This window comes from Ambystoma mexicanum, chromosome 7p (assembly GCF_040938575.1).
Source record: "Ambystoma mexicanum isolate Mex_15411 chromosome 7p, UKY_AmexF1_1, whole genome shotgun sequence".
Lineage (NCBI taxonomy): Eukaryota > Metazoa > Chordata > Amphibia > Caudata > Ambystomatidae > Ambystoma > Ambystoma mexicanum.
Window position 1 is genome coordinate 953,206,545 of NC_090939.1, and position 19,225 is coordinate 953,225,769.

The 19,225-nt window shown below is 45.8% G+C and overlaps 1 protein-coding gene across 2 annotated transcripts in view; it reads left to right on the top strand.

The window, feature by feature from the left end:
- Positions 1-19,225, top strand: part of POLA1 (DNA polymerase alpha 1, catalytic subunit) — a 2,474,741-nt gene that overhangs the window by 38,056 nt on the left and 2,417,460 nt on the right. For both annotated transcript variants that reach the window (XM_069637299.1, XM_069637300.1), the window contains exons 3-5: positions 9,910-10,006; positions 11,089-11,169; positions 16,718-16,833. In XM_069637299.1, coding sequence (XP_069493400.1) covers positions 9,910-10,006; positions 11,089-11,169; positions 16,718-16,833 — 294 coding nt within the window. The remainder of the gene's footprint in view (positions 1-9,909; positions 10,007-11,088; positions 11,170-16,717; positions 16,834-19,225) is intronic.

Sequence of the window (19,225 nt, forward strand, 5' to 3'; positions counted from 1 at the left end):
AAGTTCAGGTCCGGAGGGAGAGTAGGGAGATTCAACGGCGCGTGTGCGCACCGGTTATGTGTGCAGCTGGTGTGGTATTCGTGTAATAGCTGCTTCTTAGCGGTAGGTGTGGCGGTTGAGATCAGGGGTATGTGTTTGTTCTGGCAGGATTTATCCAGACCGACTGTGGCTGCGTTAGTGCCTGAGAAGAACGCCTGGCTGGGGGGGGTGTAACCAGCAGTGTTTACTTAGAATGATGGGGAGTGAGCGGGATATGTTGGTATGAGAACAGTTATACCGAATGATGTCATAGTATCTGTGTTCTAGTTGAGTGGTTGTGTAAAGAAGAGAGTAAGCGTGGGGTGTGATATGATGGGTTACATGCTCTTTCAAACGTTCCCTGCATTCCAGACCATACTATTTACGTCACGCAGTTCTATGCGCTCCAGTCCGTTCTATGGACTTTTATTTATTCCATGCGTCCCCGTCTGCTACACACTCCGGTCTGCTCGATGCACTCCACGTCTGCCCCTGTATTTTGCATTCACCCACCTTACACATTCACCCGTTCCCCGCACTCATCCGCTCTATGCACTCGTGCTTTCCACGCATTCAACTCATCCGCTCCCGGCACTCATCCTTTCCACGCATTCAACTCGTCCGCTCCCGGCACTCATCCTTTCCACGCATTCAACTCATCCGCTCCCGGCACTCATCCTTTCCACGCATTCAACTCATCCGCTCCCCGCACTAATGCTATCCACGCATTCAACTCATCCGCTCCCCGCACTAATGCTATCCACACATTCAACTCATCCGCTCCCTGCACTAATGCTATCCACACATTCAACTCATCCGCTCCCCGCACTCATCCGCTCTATGCATTCGCGCTTTCCCAGCATTCAACATTAACATGCACTTATCAGGCCTTTAGAGTCATTCGCTAATACGCAGTAATCCTGTTATATAAATTAATTTGCTCTCTACACTCATCCGCTCTATACACTAGTCCGCACTTCCATACTCATCCGCTCTACACACTCATGCGCACTTCCATACTCATCCGCTCTACATACTCATCCGCTCTACACGCTCCTGCATTCTATTCGCTTCTCTGTATTTATGCACTCATCCGCCATACATGCTCGTCCGCGCTACACACTCAACCACTCTATAAGCTCATCCGCATAACATGTTCAACCATTCTATACCCTCATCCGATCTACATACTCATTCGATTTACCCACTCATTTGATCTATGTAGTTATCTGTTCTTCCACTCATGCATTCTTCCACTCAGTGCATTCATCTGTTTACACTCAACCACTCTACACACTCAACCGCTTAACATGTTCATCCATTCTGTACACTTATCCGATGTACATTCTCATTCGATTTACACTCATTCAATCTATATAGTCCTCTGTTCTTCCACTCATGCATTCTTTCACTCAGTACATTCATCTGTTCAACACGCTTCATCCATTCTAACTATTTCATCCACGCCATTCACTTCATTCCCTCCTCATGCATTATGTGCCTTTCAGCAGTTACATCTCCTTACTGTTTCCCTATGATATTTATTCTTATTATCCACTTCACTATTTTGATCTACTTTGTTCGTTTAATTCTATTTATCTTTCTTTGGGGTTATTGGCTGTCAATTTCTCGCATCAGGGAGTTTGTTGGGTTGGTGTCGTTGAGATGCTGTTTGTTTGGGTTAGTTTGGTACCAGTTGGTTTTAGGGGAAGAGCCAGGTTTTCAGCAGTTTGCGGAAAGATGTTAAATCCTCCGTTTGGCGGATGTGGGGTGGGAGTGAGTTCCACAGGGTGGGGGCCAAGGCTGAGAATGATGATCCGCCTAATCTGACTGAGTTTGTCTTAGGTATGACTAGGAGGCCAGCTGAGCTTGATCTTAGGGGTGCGAGGGGGGGGTGGTAGGGTTTTAGTTTGTCTTGAAGATATTGAGGTCCTGTTTTGTGCAGTGCTCGATGGGAGATGCATATGGTTTTGAAAGTCATCCTTCGGGCTACTGGAAGCCAGTGCACCGTCTTAAGGGCTGGGCAGATGTGGTCTCTTGGGCCGAGCGCAAGTAGCATTTTGGCTGCTGCGTTTTGTGCCCTTTGAAGTTTATTCAGTTGGTACGCGTGGATTCCGAGGTATAGGGGGTTTGCATAGTCCAGTCTTGATATAATGATTGATTGGACCGCGGAGAGTCTGTTAGGAAAGGAGAGATATGGAAAGATACGCCTAAGGGTTTTAAGGTGGTAGTGGCAGGATTTTGAGACGTTGTTGACTTGGCGAGAGAGTGTTAGGTCATAGTCAAGGGTGCAGCCAAGATTTTTCACTGAGTTGCAGGGGGTTGGTGAGCTGCCCATGGCGGATGGCCAGGTTAGGTGATGCGGAAGAAGCTCGGAGTTGCCACATACCATGATTTCCGTTTTGGAGGGGTTTAGCAAGAGGTGGCTTTGGGTCATCCAGAGTTCTATGTCGAGGAGGCAGGAGGCCAGGTAAGGTTGGGAGTTGGGATTTGAGTTCATTAGTTTTAGTATTAGTTGTGTGTCGTCGGCGTAGTTGAAACACAGGATGTTGTTGTGTGAACGAATAATTGGAGGGAGAGTGATCAGGTAGAGATTGAACAGGAGGGCAGATAGGCATGCTCCTTATGGGACTCCCTCGTCGACTGATCGGGCTTGGGAGGTATAGGTGGAGAGTATCGTTATTTGGTACCTATCTTTGAGGAATGAAGCTATCCATTTAAGAGCGGTTCAACAAATTCCTAGGGAGTGGAGGCGGTCTAGGAGGATTGAGTGATTGATTGTGTCAAAGGCGGCAAATAGGTCAAGAAGGATTAGTGCAGCGCATCCCGCAGAGTCTGCCATCATTTTAAGGTCCTCCCAGATTGAGGTTAGGGTGGCTTTGGTTCCGTGACGGGCTCTGAAACCTGATTGTGCGGGGTCTAGGAGATTGTTGGCTTCGACAAAGGCATGGTTTGATGGGTGTTCAGAAGAGCAGTGTCTGTACAAGGGAGTGCTTGAGGGACAGAGAGAAAGAGCCAGTGGCAAAGGAGTGGTTACAGAAGTTGGCAAGAGCCATGGCGGGAGAGGAAATGTTGTGCTTATTGGTTCTGGAGGAGCAGGGGAGCACCTGTTTGCACGAGACCTTCATAGAGCAGATTACTTTAGAGACCTCAACCAGTGCTATGGGCAGGAGGTAGGAGAGTTAGGGGGTGGAAGTAGAAGAGCCAAGGGAGGCAGGGGAGCAGGCCTGGGAGTGGTGATCAGAGTGGGGACTTGATGTCCTGAGTTTTTGATGTGAAATGGGAGGTCAAAGCGGTGCAGAGAGCCTGTGATGGGAGGAGAGAGGTGAACACTGCAGATGGATTGGCAAGTTCATTGCAGATTTTGAAAAGTACTGTCGTGTTGCTAGTGGCTGCAGAGATGCATGCTTGGCTGTGGACCCGCTTCTTGGAGCGGATAGAGAAGTGATATTGCCTTTGGAGCAGGCGTCTGGTTAGTTTGCCAGAGGGTAAACCCAAGGTCTGCCACTTCTGTTCAGCAACTCTGCACTTGCCTTTGAGATGCTACGTCAGAGTCGTTCATCTGTGGTTCTTGGAGGCATGTTTTAGGTGAATCCTCATGATTAGGGCAAGGATGTCAAGCGTGTTAGAGATGGAGAGGTGCAGGTTAGCAAGTCCGAGGGATTGTCAGAAGTGGGGGTGGGAGGGTTGATGGTGGAGGCAAAAGCAGCGACTGACTCCAACTTCATAGGATGGATGACGGTGAAGGAGGCTGGCAGTACGGGGGGTGGCTGGGATAGAGGACCAAGAGACCACAGGCGGGAGGAGAGAGTGGTCAGACCAAGAGGGTATGCAGTAATAAAATCACGGCAGAAATGTTGGTTACAAAAAGTCACTGCAAAAAATGCTGTGGTTTCACCTGTTAAAGGTGTACTCCATTATACCAGTTAAGGGGAGCGGGCATTGCGCGGGTGTCCCCATACCCCTTTAATGGTATAATGGGTCTGGGGGTTGCAGGGATGTCCCCTGCATCCTTTAGATGGATGGCGGAGGCAAAACCACAGCCTTTTTGCCGCAATTTTAACACATGGAACCACCAAGGGAGGGGGCTTTTGACTGAATTAGAGATGGGGATGTCACCTGAAATGAGGGCATCCAGGATGTGACCGGCAGAGTGGCCCAGGCCGGAAGGGAGAATAGAGGGCGGGAGGGACTGCGTTGGAGGACGCTGAGCTGTGAGGTGGATGATTCAAGGGAGTTGAGGTGGGTGTTGAAGTCACCAAGGAGGAGTTTGGAAGAAAACATTGAGAGGAAGGAGGCAAGGTTGGCACATTCAGAAAGAAGGGGCCAGGGGGCCTGTAGATGGCGGTGACGGTGAGAGTAGGTGAGTCGCAAGCCTACAGATGAGGTGCTCAAGAGGAGTAAGAGTGTATGTATGATGGAGGAAGGGATCCACTCAGTGAAGATCAGGTCCACTGCACCTCCAGGCCTTTTTGGCCTGGGTTTGGAGAGAATTGTGTAGCTCTCAGGAAGGAGGGTGTCATTGAACCACATCTTGGTAAGAGCGAGAACATCTAGGTCAAAGTCTTTGAGAAGGAGGAGTTTTTGACAGCAGAGTGAGCATTCCGAGTAGCTAAGTGAAGCTGGTTACCACCTTTTTTGAAATCTCTGCCACCAGCCGATCCTGATCGCATCATGCCACCACGAAGTTAAAAAATAAAAAAATAAAGGGATACAAAATATCCCCACTGCACCTCACTGTAAGGTGAGGTTTGCATCCTAAAACAATGTTGTATTTGAGGACACCATCCCCTTGAACTAGTGGCCATAGGGACTGATCAGTGCACCTTAAGCAGATGAGATCAGCAAGTAACCTCCAGGTCCGGTCCGGTACAGCATAATGTTGATGGTTCCGTAGATGTTGATGGAGGGAAAGCATTGAAAAGAAAATCTTTCCTAACCAGGGTGATGCTAGAAAGTGATTTCTGCTTGAAATACTAGGTTCCCGCTTGTGCATTATAATCTGATTGGATTATACCACTGAAAGCTGTGTTGGAGTTTCTGCTTACATGTAGCCATCACTGTTCAGACTATCTTTACGTGGTCCATCTTTGCAATTTTTTTCGTTTTGGATATTAGGTGGCGCTAAAAGCGCTGCCTTGAAGCTGAGGCTATTGTCATTAAAATAAGAGCTTTAACGGAAGAGCTTCAAATAGGAGCCTTGAATGAGTCTCTCTAATGCTTTTCAATGCAGATGATATATGAGGACAAGTTGTTGTTCGGCTATGTTTCCCGCCCATCGCTAAGTGAAATCTATTGGATTTTCCTCCCATCTCACCCCAAACCAAACCCCCTTTGCCTTCATTTGTATTGTGTGTTGAATGTATCAGCCATTTTTACTTCCAAAATGGTGGCCGCCATATTTTAAAGTTATTTGACTTTATTGATGCTTTTAAAAATATTTACTACAGCTTTGAAGTTGTTAAACATTTTAATGTATTTTGATTTTGTATTTAAATTAAACAAGTTAATGTAATGGCTACGTTTTGGTCTAAAATGTTTTTGAATGTTCATTATAGTGATTTGTGGGGTGTTGGTCAGTGTTTTTGAGAAAGCGGCACCTGATTGGCTGTGCAGTGAGTGATGTTGGTATGATGTGGGTGGTTCTTGGACAGCCATTCAGCATCAGACGGTAGGTAAGGCTCAGTGTTGTCAGGTCCGCTTATTATAAGTGTCTTTGGGCTTCTTTTTGTCCAAAAGTCGCTTATAATTTTGGCAGGTCACTTGTTGCGTTTCCCTCCCGACTATTGTCCCTATGAAGCGCTTATTGTTGCGCTTGTTTGCAGTTCACCGCCACTGCCCTGCTAAATGAATGAGTTGACTTTCCCCGTCAGCCTTCTTCAGTTCAAACAATCAGTGCTGCTGTGCCATCCGAGTCAACCCCTGCAGCTGTTTCATTAGCAGCAGGTGAGAGTCCCTGTCGGACTCGGCACTGCAGCAGTGAAATGATTGTCAACTCAGAAGTGCAAATAAGCCACTGGGAAGTTATTTCAATCATGATTTAAATGGGAGTTAACTTCCCCTGGGTTACTACAAAAAAGGTAGCAGGCAACCCTCTTTAGAAATAAAATGGCACGATAACCTGTTCCGTTTTTTCCCCACTTTGAGAGAGTCAGCAGCCATTGCTTTTTGCTCACTGTACTTTTCACAAAGGAGGAATATTTATTTGCATATCTGTCTTTGTCCCGCCCACAAGGGCGGTCCAGCACTGAAATACCAAGCAAACCTCCTTTTGAACAAGAGTACCAACAGCAACCCCAGACACTTGTCTCAGCCTTGTCGGGCCTCATCAGTGAGGTGGAGCTGTGCCTCTCTGAGCGGGGTAGTTATCTCACGCAGCAGCGTCCACCCCTGTTGCTCAGTTTCGTTATAAATTAAACTTAGCAGCCGGGGACGGCGCTGAAGCTAACGATAAACAAAGTGATCTCCTATTTTAATAATATTCTAATTTAGAACATGATTGTAACAGGAGTTAACTTCCCTTGTCTTATTGTTGGCTTTTTACAGTTCACACCGGGTGCCCAGCCGCCGACCCCTGCTTATGGAGGCATTTTACATAGTTCTGCATTTCACTGCGCTGCTGCTTCAAAGGGCTTGATGCCCACGTCATTTGTATTTTTTTGTATTTGTATTTTATTGTGTATATATATATATATGCAACAGTGTTCCCTGATAGGTAGGCCCCCTTGGCTGTGGTCCCAGCTGTTTGGTTTTAATTTTTTGAGTACTTCGTAAATACATCTATTGTTATTCATTTCAAGTGTCCACATCCTTTGTTTATTAATGTTGCGTTCAGCCCATACAAACTTTTTAAAATTCTTGCCATTTAAGCAAAGAGTGTGTGATGATGCAAAGTGTTTGAAAACTAGGTCATACAGTCACAGATTAGATCAAGAGTCGGGGGTTCCTTCTTTCTCATTGTGTTGCAAATTACGTTTCCATCTGTTTCCATATCACCGTCTCCGCCCATTTAGTCCACCTCTCCATCTTCTTTAACCATCTCTCCACTCTGTCCACCGCTCCGTCCATCCCCTGGGTCCACCGCTCCGTCCATCCCCTGGGTCCACCGCTCCGTCCATCCCCTGGGTCCACCTCTCTGTCCATCTCTCTGCCCTTTGAGGTAGGTCTGTCCCTCTCCATCGGCTTAGTCCCTCTCCATCCCATCCCTCCACGTGTGTCCACCTTTCCATACTCTGTGTCCATCTGTCTGTGTACATCTGTCTCCCTCCATCTTCTTTAACCTTCTTTAACCATCTCTCCACCCTGTGTTCCCATGTCCCCACCCTCTTTTTCAATCACTCCCGTTCATTACAAGCTCACTGAGAAAAGGCAAATGCCATAGGAAATGGGAAGGGATAAAGGCTATCATTTGATGTTTCCATTTTTATAAAACACGAATTCCCTTTTTTTCACGTTGGGTGAAAACGAGCGGTTTGGATTTGAATCAGGCATCCTGCATTGAAATCACCATCTATGGTCTGACGTAACAATAACTAAAAACATTCCTCCTGTCATGCAAATTACAGCATATTCATTCTTTAGATTACTTTTCGACAAAAAAAGATGCTAATGGTAACTAAGCGCCACTCAACATCTTATCTCCTCCTCCTCCTCCTTTCTATCATTACAATGCCGCTATCATTATCATCGGTCATCCTTACTTCTCACGCACAGTCTCGCTCTCGCTTTCGCTCTATCCCAAAACTTTCATCCCTGCATCCCTTCTTGCATCGGTTCCTGCACGTTTGTTGTGTCCCCTGGCTTCCAATGCCTATAAATGCAATCTGCAATGGACATTGGGCCTGCCAATCCTCGTTTTCATCCCCTTTTCGATCGTAACGTGGAAATACTTTTCTTCCCCTGCAGTGAGTGCGCTTCTTCGTTGGACGTGCCTTCATTATGCATCGATGCTTTTTGTCCTGTTGGGAAGTGATTTGTGTTTTGAAATATTTCGCACACTGAGTGCAGCTAGATAAAGTGAGGCTTTCTCTCGCCTTGGCCCCTTCCTTTGGTTTTGGGAGCACTGTGCACCCTGCCTTTTGACGTTCTTGCTGATCTTTACGTTTTTTGACCTGTAGGGTGATGTTTCTGGTGACTATCACTTATGCTCGCCCCCTGGGGAGTTATTGCGATGCTCCGTTGTGTGTATGGTCTGCTTCTATTGATGGTGCGATCAGTTTTTCCATACAAACAAGATTATTCTTCTGCTTATTTTCCCGCCCGCTCTCCCACAAGTGGTAAAACTGGCTAATGCTCTGTCCTTTCATGCTTTTTGTTCTACTCCATAAGTGTGGTTTCTCCTTCTGTTTTCAATACACTTTGTGTGCAGTTCCTGCGGATTGGTTTGGTATTCCTTCAGTTAGAAATGGGGTGGAGGGGGAAGTGGGGTGCAAAAAACAGCTATTAAAAATATTTTTTCATCCAATCCTTTGCACTTCTCCCCGACTCTGCGAGGGATTTTTAATTGATTGGCACATTTTGAGGCTTAGCCGTAAAGTACGCGTTGAGGACCCCCAGAAACCTTGAATGTGTCTCTGTGTTGAGTGGGACGCGAGATTTTTCATAAGTGAAACGGGCTTGTCTGTCTTGTTAAAGGATCCTGTCCCCTTTCAGTTGGTAATCAATCGGCTGCGCGTGGCTTATCATTTCCCACGCTGGGACTTGTAGTGCCATATTTAAGAGAACATTTAAAACTTTGATTTGCAGAATGCAGAGAGTAAATCTAGTCCTTGATCAAAATGTCACACATGCCATGGGGCCACTTTGCAGCTGTGCTAAATGACAGAAGGGCTTGAAGGCCCTCTTTACGGGGTTGCTGGGCCTACCAGCAACCTATGCTTACCATTTCTGCTACCTGATATCCCTGGATATACGGATGGCGGCGCAACAGTAAATTCCCATTCTTGTTGGATTAGGATCGGATTTGCATACACAGCATATACATGAAAGGCCCTCATTACGAGGTTGCCGGAAGGCCGTCGGTGCAACTTCGGTTTACCATTCCTGCCACCAGATATCCCGGTAATACCCGGATATTACAGGCTGCGGCGGCACGGCAAGTTCCCATTCCTGTCGAGTCATATAGGATTCCACGGGAATGGGAACACTGAAGCATGGGCACCGTTAATAACGTTGCCAGTGCTTCAGCAAATTATCTGCCGATAGGGTCTTGAACTACCAGCAGGTCAGGCCGGCCGGTAGTTCACAGCCCCTACCGCCAAATTTAGAGTGACCCGGTCTGGAAAAGGTGCCGGTAACCGTTGTTACCAGCACTTTTTTCTGGGCCGGGTCACTCGTAATGCGGCCCAAAGACTTTATTTTGTAAAATGTTTACAAGCAAATAAAAAAATAAAAGTTCAACCTTGTATACAAGGAGAAATAATAAAATTAGATAATTGTGCTCCAGTAACTAAGAAGATAAAAATATCAGGCATCCAAATTGTGAGATTAAAATCAAACTTTTACACAATGAACTTGCCCTGCTTAAAGAAATGTTTTAAATATTATGGATAGCGAGGAAAATAGTAATCGTACGGAAAGGAACAGAAAGGAACAATAAATCTTTTTAAATAACGTTACTTAAAGTGACTTAGTGCTAAGGCCATAGGAATGCTGGGTGTATGTACTTCAAAATGTGATACGTGCCAAGCAAGATTGGGAGAGGAAATGAACACTCCCAATAAGGCCACCTTTGGGGGGACCTCTTCAATAGCTGGGATGCTGGGCTAGCATTGAAAGAAATGGCCTACTTTCTGTGCAGTGTGATTTCTGATGTGTAGGTATCTGGAACCAGCCATTGTCTATTTGGAGTGAACATGAGGCACCTGCTCAGAATTGATCTTGCTTTTGTAGGTTGAAGAGTTTACCAGTGTCTATGAAGAGGTCGACGAAGAAGAGTACTCCAAGATGGTCCGTAAACGTCAGGATGATGACTGGATTGTTGATGATGGTATGGTGATCTGCTGGAATATACATACCTGCTAAACTCGTGTTTATGGCTAGCAGACTAATCTCTGCTCCTTGCACTTCAGTCAACTGGTCATAGACGAGTGAAACCACACAATGTTACTGCTGTGTGGTTCTAATTTATGAATTAAAGTACATTTTTAAAAACTGCTAGACCCAGATTAGCTGGTGCCTTGATTTTCCCCTTTTTTGTAGCATGCATTTTCAACACCTTCAGTGAAAGCTCCTCCTTTTAGTGGCCTTGTCTAACGTTCGTTTCTTACCTTCTGGGTCTCCTTTTTGTGCTACAGAATTTCTATGATCTGAGAACACTAGTGGTAATTAACTTTCCTTTTTTCCCTCTTTAAGATTTATTAAATTAATGGAGCTTTTCTACACTGTTGGTCACTCTTTGATCCTTTTGGATATGTGCCGTCCAGCGCTAGGAAGGCTTTCCAGTAGTTCACAGCAGTGACGAGCATGTTAAACGTGCGGACACCTAATGTGTTCTTTGCCATTTCTACAATGATGGGGGGGGGGGGGGGTCCTTCTTAATATATTGGCTCTGCTTCATTTTTGAGAAGTGCATGCAAGCGGATCTTCCTTCCGGTCCCACTGGTCATTTGGGTTAGGGTCCTTTCTCTTGCATATCGGAGTACACCACAACTTGCATCCGTGCAACCATTCTGACATGGCCTCCCTGATGTTGTGGGAAAGCATATGTTCCAAAGTGTTCGATCTACTGGCGTGGTAACATTTCTTAAAGCATCTGTTACCTTTTTACATACGTCTTTTTTGTTGTGGGTCTTGGTCATACGATTGTAACGTAAGATAATAGTCTTGTGTTTGCAATGTCAAATCGAAAGATAACTGCACTAACGTGCAATAAATACAAGCCGTATTATGTCACTGTTTAAAATGTAAAATTTTTTAACGACTTTTGCCACATTACTTTTAAGTTGTTGTATGGAACAAAATACCGGCCTGTACGATAAACATGAGAGTGGGTGATTTGTTGCTTTATTTCAACTGAGCAAACGTACTAAACTGACTTATGATTTTGTTTGATTGCAATACTTTACGTAGATGGGGTCGGTTATGTGGAAGATGGCCGAGAGATCTTTGACGACGACCTGCAGGATGATGTTGCCAGTAACAGCAGTGCAGGTAACTTGGCGAAGGAGATAACCGGAAAGCGCTCTGTAGCTATGGAAGTATTGATAAAGTGGCCCGTGATTTTGGCTTAAATGGTTGATAATTGACGCTACACGACTTTAGTTGAGTCATTGTGAGTTCAAAGCATACCTAGTGATATTCCCCAAATAACCCTGGTTTGTTAACCAGACCCTACTCTTGGGAGTGGGGAGGTCTGCTTTTTATGCCCCTTGGGTGGCAGTGATCACAGCACCTAATCCCACACCAAGTGCCATTCAAATGAAGGGTTTTTTATCCAATAATAAAGGTTTTTTTTGTCCAATGGCAGACCATCCATCCATACACACCCTGGCGCTGCAAGCAACCCTACAGATAATTTGTATATCTGCCACTTTTACTCATAAAAAATTGGCAAATACTCCCAAAGAATGAAAATGGGGAGTAAAAGTACTCCAACAAAAAATAGGAAAACTACATGCAGAATCCTGCACCCCTGCTTGCACCCTCACAGCTCCAGGGAGATGTTTGGACCAGTAGTGTACATAGTACCACAGGAAGAAACTACTATTTTAACTGCATGATTGAAAGAACTAAACACGTATCTTTTAATGTGCATGAATAACTAGGAGCAATACAAATTACAACAAAAATTTCAATTTTTCAGTTAAAACATATTTTTACTTAAGTATAAAATACTCTCATTAGGAATTGGACTTGCATATTTACTCCCTAAAAAAATCATTTTACTTTAAAAAATAGGGAGTAAAATGCTCCCACTCCCAAATCTTATCTGGAGGACTGGCTCTAAGCGGTTTCACTTAAAGGAAGTTAAAGCACATTATCCTATACTGGCATCTGCATATGATGGTCAGAACCGGTTGTGGGATTAAGGCACCCAATGGCTAGATGGACGCCTCTTCTCAATTACACAGATAGACATGGTATAGTTATGTGACCCCCTCACGACTGAGGCTAACAAAGGCAACCCCCACTTTTAGTGAACTGGAGGAGGCTGTCACAAAGTCAGGCCAGCCAGGTAAAATGGATTCCAAATTCTGGAACCATAATACAGGGGAAAGAGCTACCACCATCTTAGACGTGCCATTTATAGAGTTGGGGTTACACTCTGATAATATGGGGTACCCTTACCTTGGGAGTCCTCATTATTCCTAAGGCAGAGTGCATAACGTAGAGCCACACACTCAGGCTTTGTATTCCGCCTGGCTGGGAGAAAAATAGTTCACAAGCCAGTAAAATGTACAGCCGTCAGCCTCGTCAGGTTAAGAGGTGGTCTTTCTAACTGGTACAGAGGACAAGACTAAGTGACAATGTACACTTCTGCACATAAGGGAGGTGTCCTTGAATGCCACTATAGGATCCTAAATTGTGCATCAAACCCCCCAAGATCTAAAAGTTTGCAATTGCATATAATCCTACTTATGGTTTATAGTAATAAAACCGAAAACAAAAATCCCGAATACAATAATCTCGAATCCAAAATCTCGAAAAAAAAAAAGTCGAATTTTTTTTTAATGACGTTTTTTGTTCGAAATGGGGGGGTTCCCCCCCCAACCCCCCTTTTTTCTATTTTTTTTTTATTTTAACCCATTTTTTTTACTTACCTGACCCCAAAAAAGCATATAATTAAATAAATAAAAAATTCGACTTTTTTTTTTTCGGGATTTAGGATTCGAGATTATTGTATTTCGAGATTTTTTTTTTCGGTCTTTTGACCGACCACCCCTACTTATACCTCCCATTGTTCTAAGGCAACCTTTTGCCATCTAGTAGTCACAATACATTAAGCAGCTTTTGGATTTGGTGAGCCAGGATATTCTAGAAATACGAGGTTATGTTGCCACTGCTGGCAGTGTTCCCGGAGGCAGCTAAGGGGGCGGGGAAGTTCCTGAAGCTGGCTCTGGCTGGCTTGGTAATAGTGGTCAGATGGATGCTGAAAGGGACCCCCATCTGCACCGACTGGGCAAGGGACTTGGCTATGAGTAATGGTATAATAATGCTGTTGCTGCATAGTGCATCCAGAATAATGTGCATCCAGAGTAATGACCTGTGAACATTTGGAAACTGTTCTTACTAAGGCAGGACGGTGTGGGCAGGCCTGGGTTGGGTAACACAGATGAACAGATTGAGGAGCAACAGAGTTCTGTTAGGTGGCGGAGTATGGGGAGTCTCGGGAATGGACAAGCAATAGGCCCAATCCTTAAACTCTATGGACTACAGGGGTTGATGACAAATTGGCTGTATTGTTGCTTGGCAAGGGCTGACATTTATTTTAACAGGGGGACCAGATACAGCGAAAACCACACTTGCCAAGCCTTGAAGCGGGTGACTGAAAGCCCACAATTAGCACACACAGTAAATGACACTACAAATTACTCTGTCAGGTGTATATATCAAAAATACATATACATTTATTAAAGGCCTTTTAAATCAAACACAAAGCAAATAGCAGTAATACCTAAACCAAAATAACACTACTATGAAACATATACAGTTATCAATGGCCTAAAGGAATAGCGCACAGTAAGGGTCCACAACCTGTGAAGAAAGGGAGCACCAAGTGTGAATATACTTTAGGCAGTCCTTCAATTATCAAACCCTAACTAAGAGAAGATACCTAAAAAGAGTGGAGCCTTATGTTCAAAAGTACTTTCGGATGCAGGTGCACGTGTTCGTGCAGTTGGGCAAAAGTAGGGTCTCTTGCAGGGGCTTTAGCAGCTCAGGAAGGCGGATGAGGCAGTGAAGAATGAGTACCCCCCCCTCCCTATTCGAGGAGGGTCTCCCCAAGAGGGCAGAACAGAATCCAAGAGTTGTGAATAGCTCTGTAGCACAGGCTACCTCGGTAAAGAAGAGTGGCCATGGGGACAATCGTGCGTAAAAATGGATGTGCCAGGAGCCACCGCTAAGGGTTGCAAGTACTCGCCGACTCTGTTCACTCCGGACCAAACTTAGGCAGTCGAGTCCAGTTTGGTTTCGGATTCAAATCCTACAGCTGTGCGGTTCTGCGTTTTCAGCGGCTGAGTTCCAGGGATGATTCTGTGGCAGGACAATGGTGATTTCTCCGCTCCTGATGAAGGGATCAGCTCAAATCCACTGTTGCTCGTTTCAGGGCACAGCAGCAGGGAACCCTCTAAATTAATCACCACGGCTGTGCGACATGGTGACCGCGTGCACTCTGGTTCAGGGGTACTCTCCTAATTCCATACCTAGGGCACCTAGGTGTACGAAACTCGACTGGAGAGTGCCTTATAACCAGTGTTTACGATCTCCAAAGTCTCAATGTCAACTTGAGATGGCAGCGGTTCCAGGCCAAAGATCCTGTGCAAGCTGGTCAGTTCACTGGTGGGCCCAGGAGCACTTCTGAGAAGGCTTGCTTTCAGGTTAAGGTGCTGAGAATAGTTAGTCCCACTATTCCAATGGGTTGAAGCGCCTTTGCAGACCTAGTACCTGTACTTATACCGAAAAATACTTTGAGGGCGTCTAGGGCCTTTAAAAATGAAAGGAAGACCCTAGTGCACTATACTGTAAGGTACTTTGTGCACTGTTAACATGTTGCTAAAAACGAGCAACAAAGTGAAAGACTAAGGGAAACAAAGTGCCTGAGTACTGACTCTTTAAGGGCACATCAGTTTCCCCATAACAAAGTGAGTGAAAACCCAGCTGGGCTCCACTGGCAAGTCAGGCTAGGATGGGCAGACAAAAGCAAACAGTTCTGTGGGGGGGAGGGGTTCACAACTGGAGGGAAAACTACCCATAAATGGAAATCTTTCCTAAGCCCCACAGTACCTTGAAAATGAAGTAATTGTAGGTGGCTTCCCTCTAGGTGTAACGTTGCAGACCCCTATTACTGCTCCTTGTTTGTGGTGTCGAAAGGGGGCCCCCTTTGGTGGACTTTTGCGGCAGCACTCGGGAGAAGGGGTCAGCAGCATTGGATTCAGCTCACTTAAGCGGCTTTGTGGTTTTGGTTCCATTTTTCTCAGCGCCAAGAAGAAACTAATATCGCTGGTTGGATTCTCTTCAAATACTCGGTCCTGAACTCTGGTGTGGGGACTTCTGGTGAAGAATTCCTGCCCCTGGAGGTCCATACAGATGCCTGCAAAGTTTCAGCTGGAGTCTATCTTCGGAAGACATGCACTTGATAATGGTCCAAGTATTGGTGTTGTGCGGCCTTGGAAAGTCGCAGGACGTCAGGGGGGTGCGGGGGTTAGATGGCCCGAATGAACGCCTTGAGGCTAGGTGGTCCCAAACGCCTAAGGGAAGAATTCCTATTTGGCGGGTCTTCCCTAACGATTTGAAAACTGGGTCAGCACAACTGCAGGGCTTCACCGGTGCTTCTGCGGTCCTGGAAGATGCTGCTGGCGTCCCTGCTAGTCATTTGCTTTGGATTACTTGTTCCAGTGGTCGACTCTGCCTGTGGTCCCAAAATCCTCGCCTTTTATATGCTGGAACCCATTAATTCACACTTCTAGAGCTGTAAGTGTGAATGTCCGCCAGGTCAGCCAGCCACCCAGTTAGAACTGGTTTCAGCCAAGCATACCTACAGACCAAGGACCGTGAAGTTTCAGGCTCCTCCATCACTTCTGCCTTCCCGGACACAATGAAGCCTGGACGGGCTACATGGCTGAAGCCCGCTGAAGGCAAAACTCACAAAGGACTCAAACCTACTCTAAATGATAGAAGAAAAGACCAGAAGGAACGGACTAATGAAAAATTGTAAAACACGAGACGGGCTATTTTGAGAAAATGGTCACCCATGGCTGCTGTACTGCAGCTGAGAAATCAGCCTGCTAGTTACCTGCACAAATTGTAGAAACAAGTAACCACTGCCAACAGCCATTTAAGTTGATAAGTGTAGCAAAATGTTACATGTGGAGTGGGATGAGTTGCAATGTAACCCCCCATCCCCGCATATAGTGGTGTGTGCGGGACCCACAAAAGATAAGGGAAGTACAACTTTATTCTTGGGAACTGTACTTCTCACAAGCGCATGTATTTAAACATAAATGAAGTCCAAGGGACTCCCCAGTGACACACTGCGTAGAGGGTGCTGGGTGCCACCAAGCAAAAAGCAGATGCAGGTTTTAAATATAGGGAGTTTACCAGACTCCCTAAAACAGTAAGAATAAAAATCCCAGTCAGATAAAAAGAATGAGTGAGGGGTAAATAGTTCGACTCACTCGGGAAATTAAAATAAAGTCCTGAAGTGATGGGCGTCTCTCAGGTTTTAGGGAATTAGCACAAACTGAAAATTCTCCCTAACAATCGATCCGATGAAAGGTACTGCACACATCAAGGGTACAATTTTCTGTTGGAACGGCAGAGCTTCAAAACTGTTCTTCTTAATTTTATTCCAATTTGTATTGACAGATGTGCATGTCCTTTTAGTCTTGTCTGCATAAACAAAATGTCAGCTTTCTTTAGAGGCAAGTATTAAAATGTTTAAGGAAACCTGTAAAACTGACCCTCTGCCCAAGGTGAATGCCAGATTTGAGTGTATGATTTGTGTGTAAATGTGTATAAGAATCATTGATTTTGCTTCCAGCAAAAGGAAAAAAAGGTAACGCGCAAGAAAAAGGAAATTTGAAGAAGCCTGTGGTGTCTAAGCCAAACAGTATCAAGACTATGTTTATGGCCAGCGCTGGGAAGAAAACTGCTGATGTGAGTTGAGATTTACTTTACACTGTAACAAATGGGTGGGTATTGTTAAATTAAAGTTTTGATGAAAATGTACCCCCTGATGCCACCCTTCAAAGCAAATAAATGTTCCATCAGTTTCAAAGTTTAGACCTATTTTTGAATAATGGGAAATGCGTGATCTATATTAGATACAGTATTTGAGAGAAACACTTACCTTTTATTTACTTACACCAACCATTTCACCAACACATCTCTACACCATGCTGCGCAATGATCCTGGTGGCCCCAGCCTGGCCGTGACAAATGTGATACTCGGACCTTCTTCACCTGTCGGTAGCTTACTGTAGGTTGCCCCCGCTCTCCGATCTGCTCTTAAGAGACACTGGGTCCATCCTGCATGACAACCCAGAATTCCTCAAATGGATGACCTGGAACCTGCAGCCCTAGAATTCAGAAGCATACCATACCTCCAGACTGTAGAAACCTCTTCCCCAGGGCAAAAGAGACATCTACATTGTCCTGCTACAGAAGCATGTGGAAGCGCTTTACGATATGGTGTGCAACTCAACACCTGAAACTCAACAACTGTTGCACATTCAAGCTGCAGACATCTTGCCATACTTCCTTTCTTTGGCAAATGCTGGTTTAGCACACTCTTCTATCAAGGTGCATTTAGCAGCCATTTCGTTCTACATGCGTGCCTCAGGTATGCATTGCCTTTGGTAGCATAGGTTGATGAAAGAATACCTCAAAGAACTGTTTTGTGCCCCCGACCCCTCAACCCCCTTCCTGTCCAAGCTCCTACTCCAGCTTGGGAACTCAACATGGTCTTCTCGAAGCCTCTACATAGCCTCCTTGAAATTTCTCTCCTGTAAAATGGCATTCCTAGTTGCCATTACTTCAGCCAGATAGGTGGGCGAACTGCAAGCGCTCTCCGGCAAGCATCCCTACTTGACCTTTCATCAGTCTAAGGAAGTCCTTTGTATGAGTCCTTTCTTCATGCTGAAGGTCCCTTCTGCCTTCCACCCTAATAAACCCTTGATCGTTCGTTTCTGGCTCTCCTTTGTCTCAGGCAGAGCGATTCTTACATTCCCTGGATGTCACCCTGAGCCCTTGAATTCCATATGGTTCACACTAAAGAGTTTGGAAAGTCACCACAATTGTTTGCCTTGGTACCTGTCGACAAGGGCAACGCCCTTTCAAAGTCTTCCATTGCGAGATGGCCGTCGGCATGAAATTTTCCACTGCCATAGTCTGGCCAACAGGCCCCTTCTAGGAGGACCGAGCGCACACTCGGCGAGGGCCAGGGCTTGTACTACAGCGTTCCTGTCTGGTGTTCATTTGATCAACATCTGCAGGGCAGCCATGTGGCGTTCTGTCCGTACCTTCACAAGGTTATACTGCGTCGATGGGGATTCCAGGGAGGACTGAGTCAACCAGCTAGTACTTCGCAACCTGTTCGCATGAGGTGAGTCTTCCAGAGTAGAGTTGGTTACATATGTTGATTTTTGCTTCCACCTGTTTTGGTTGTGTATGTGTACTTCTGTATAATCTTATTCAAGAGCATTTGAATCCATGAACGATCCAATGCAGGAGACTCCTGTTCTCCATCATTGGTAGCTTTCATTGATTCACATGTCACCCTCCCTCCTACGCCTCTCTGGCTCTTCTTGATTCTTACTGCCAAATCTGAAGATGCCAAATCCAAAGATGGACACCAAGCATGGAGCTAAGGGACCGGTCTAATTGGCTATGGTCAGTATGACCCAACATGACTCGAATAGAGCTCTAAAGTGACGAGCGGATTAGGAATTTAAAGGTAGCAGGGCGGTAGCAAGCCCGGCCATGATGGCTACAGACCTGTGAGCTCCTGGAGACCCTGATCCATCCAGACGATATCCTGAGCTTTCCTGGAGTGACAGCATAGCGTTTTACATCGTGCCGGCTCAAAGGACTATCTGGTGCACATCCCTGGAAAATTTTGACAGCTCTAGGATGAACGGAACTGGAGCCCGGAGTGCTACGGTGAGAGCAAGGCTTTGCCTGCAGAATTGGCATGAGAAGCCGTGCACAGAGCTCTGAGAACTCCAGCTAGGAGGGCGTGCGTTGCCCGCAGACCGAGATGATTCCCCCCCCCCCCCCCACTGACCCTATGGCGTTTTGTGGGGAACAGCGACTGAGGTGATCACAAGCCATGCAGCAGAGATCAGACTCCATGGTGCGTGAAGGGCCACCACCTTTTCGGGGTGGCAGCAAAGTGGCACATCTCCTCGTCTGAGGCTTGATCCAAGACCACACCTCCCTGTCGGGGAGTGCCCCCTGCAACTAGTAGCAGAGATGATTTGTGGAAGTGCTTAGTTGCCACCAGACTGCAGTGAGGTAGCATAAGTAGTGGGGAATGCTGCCGGCTGCT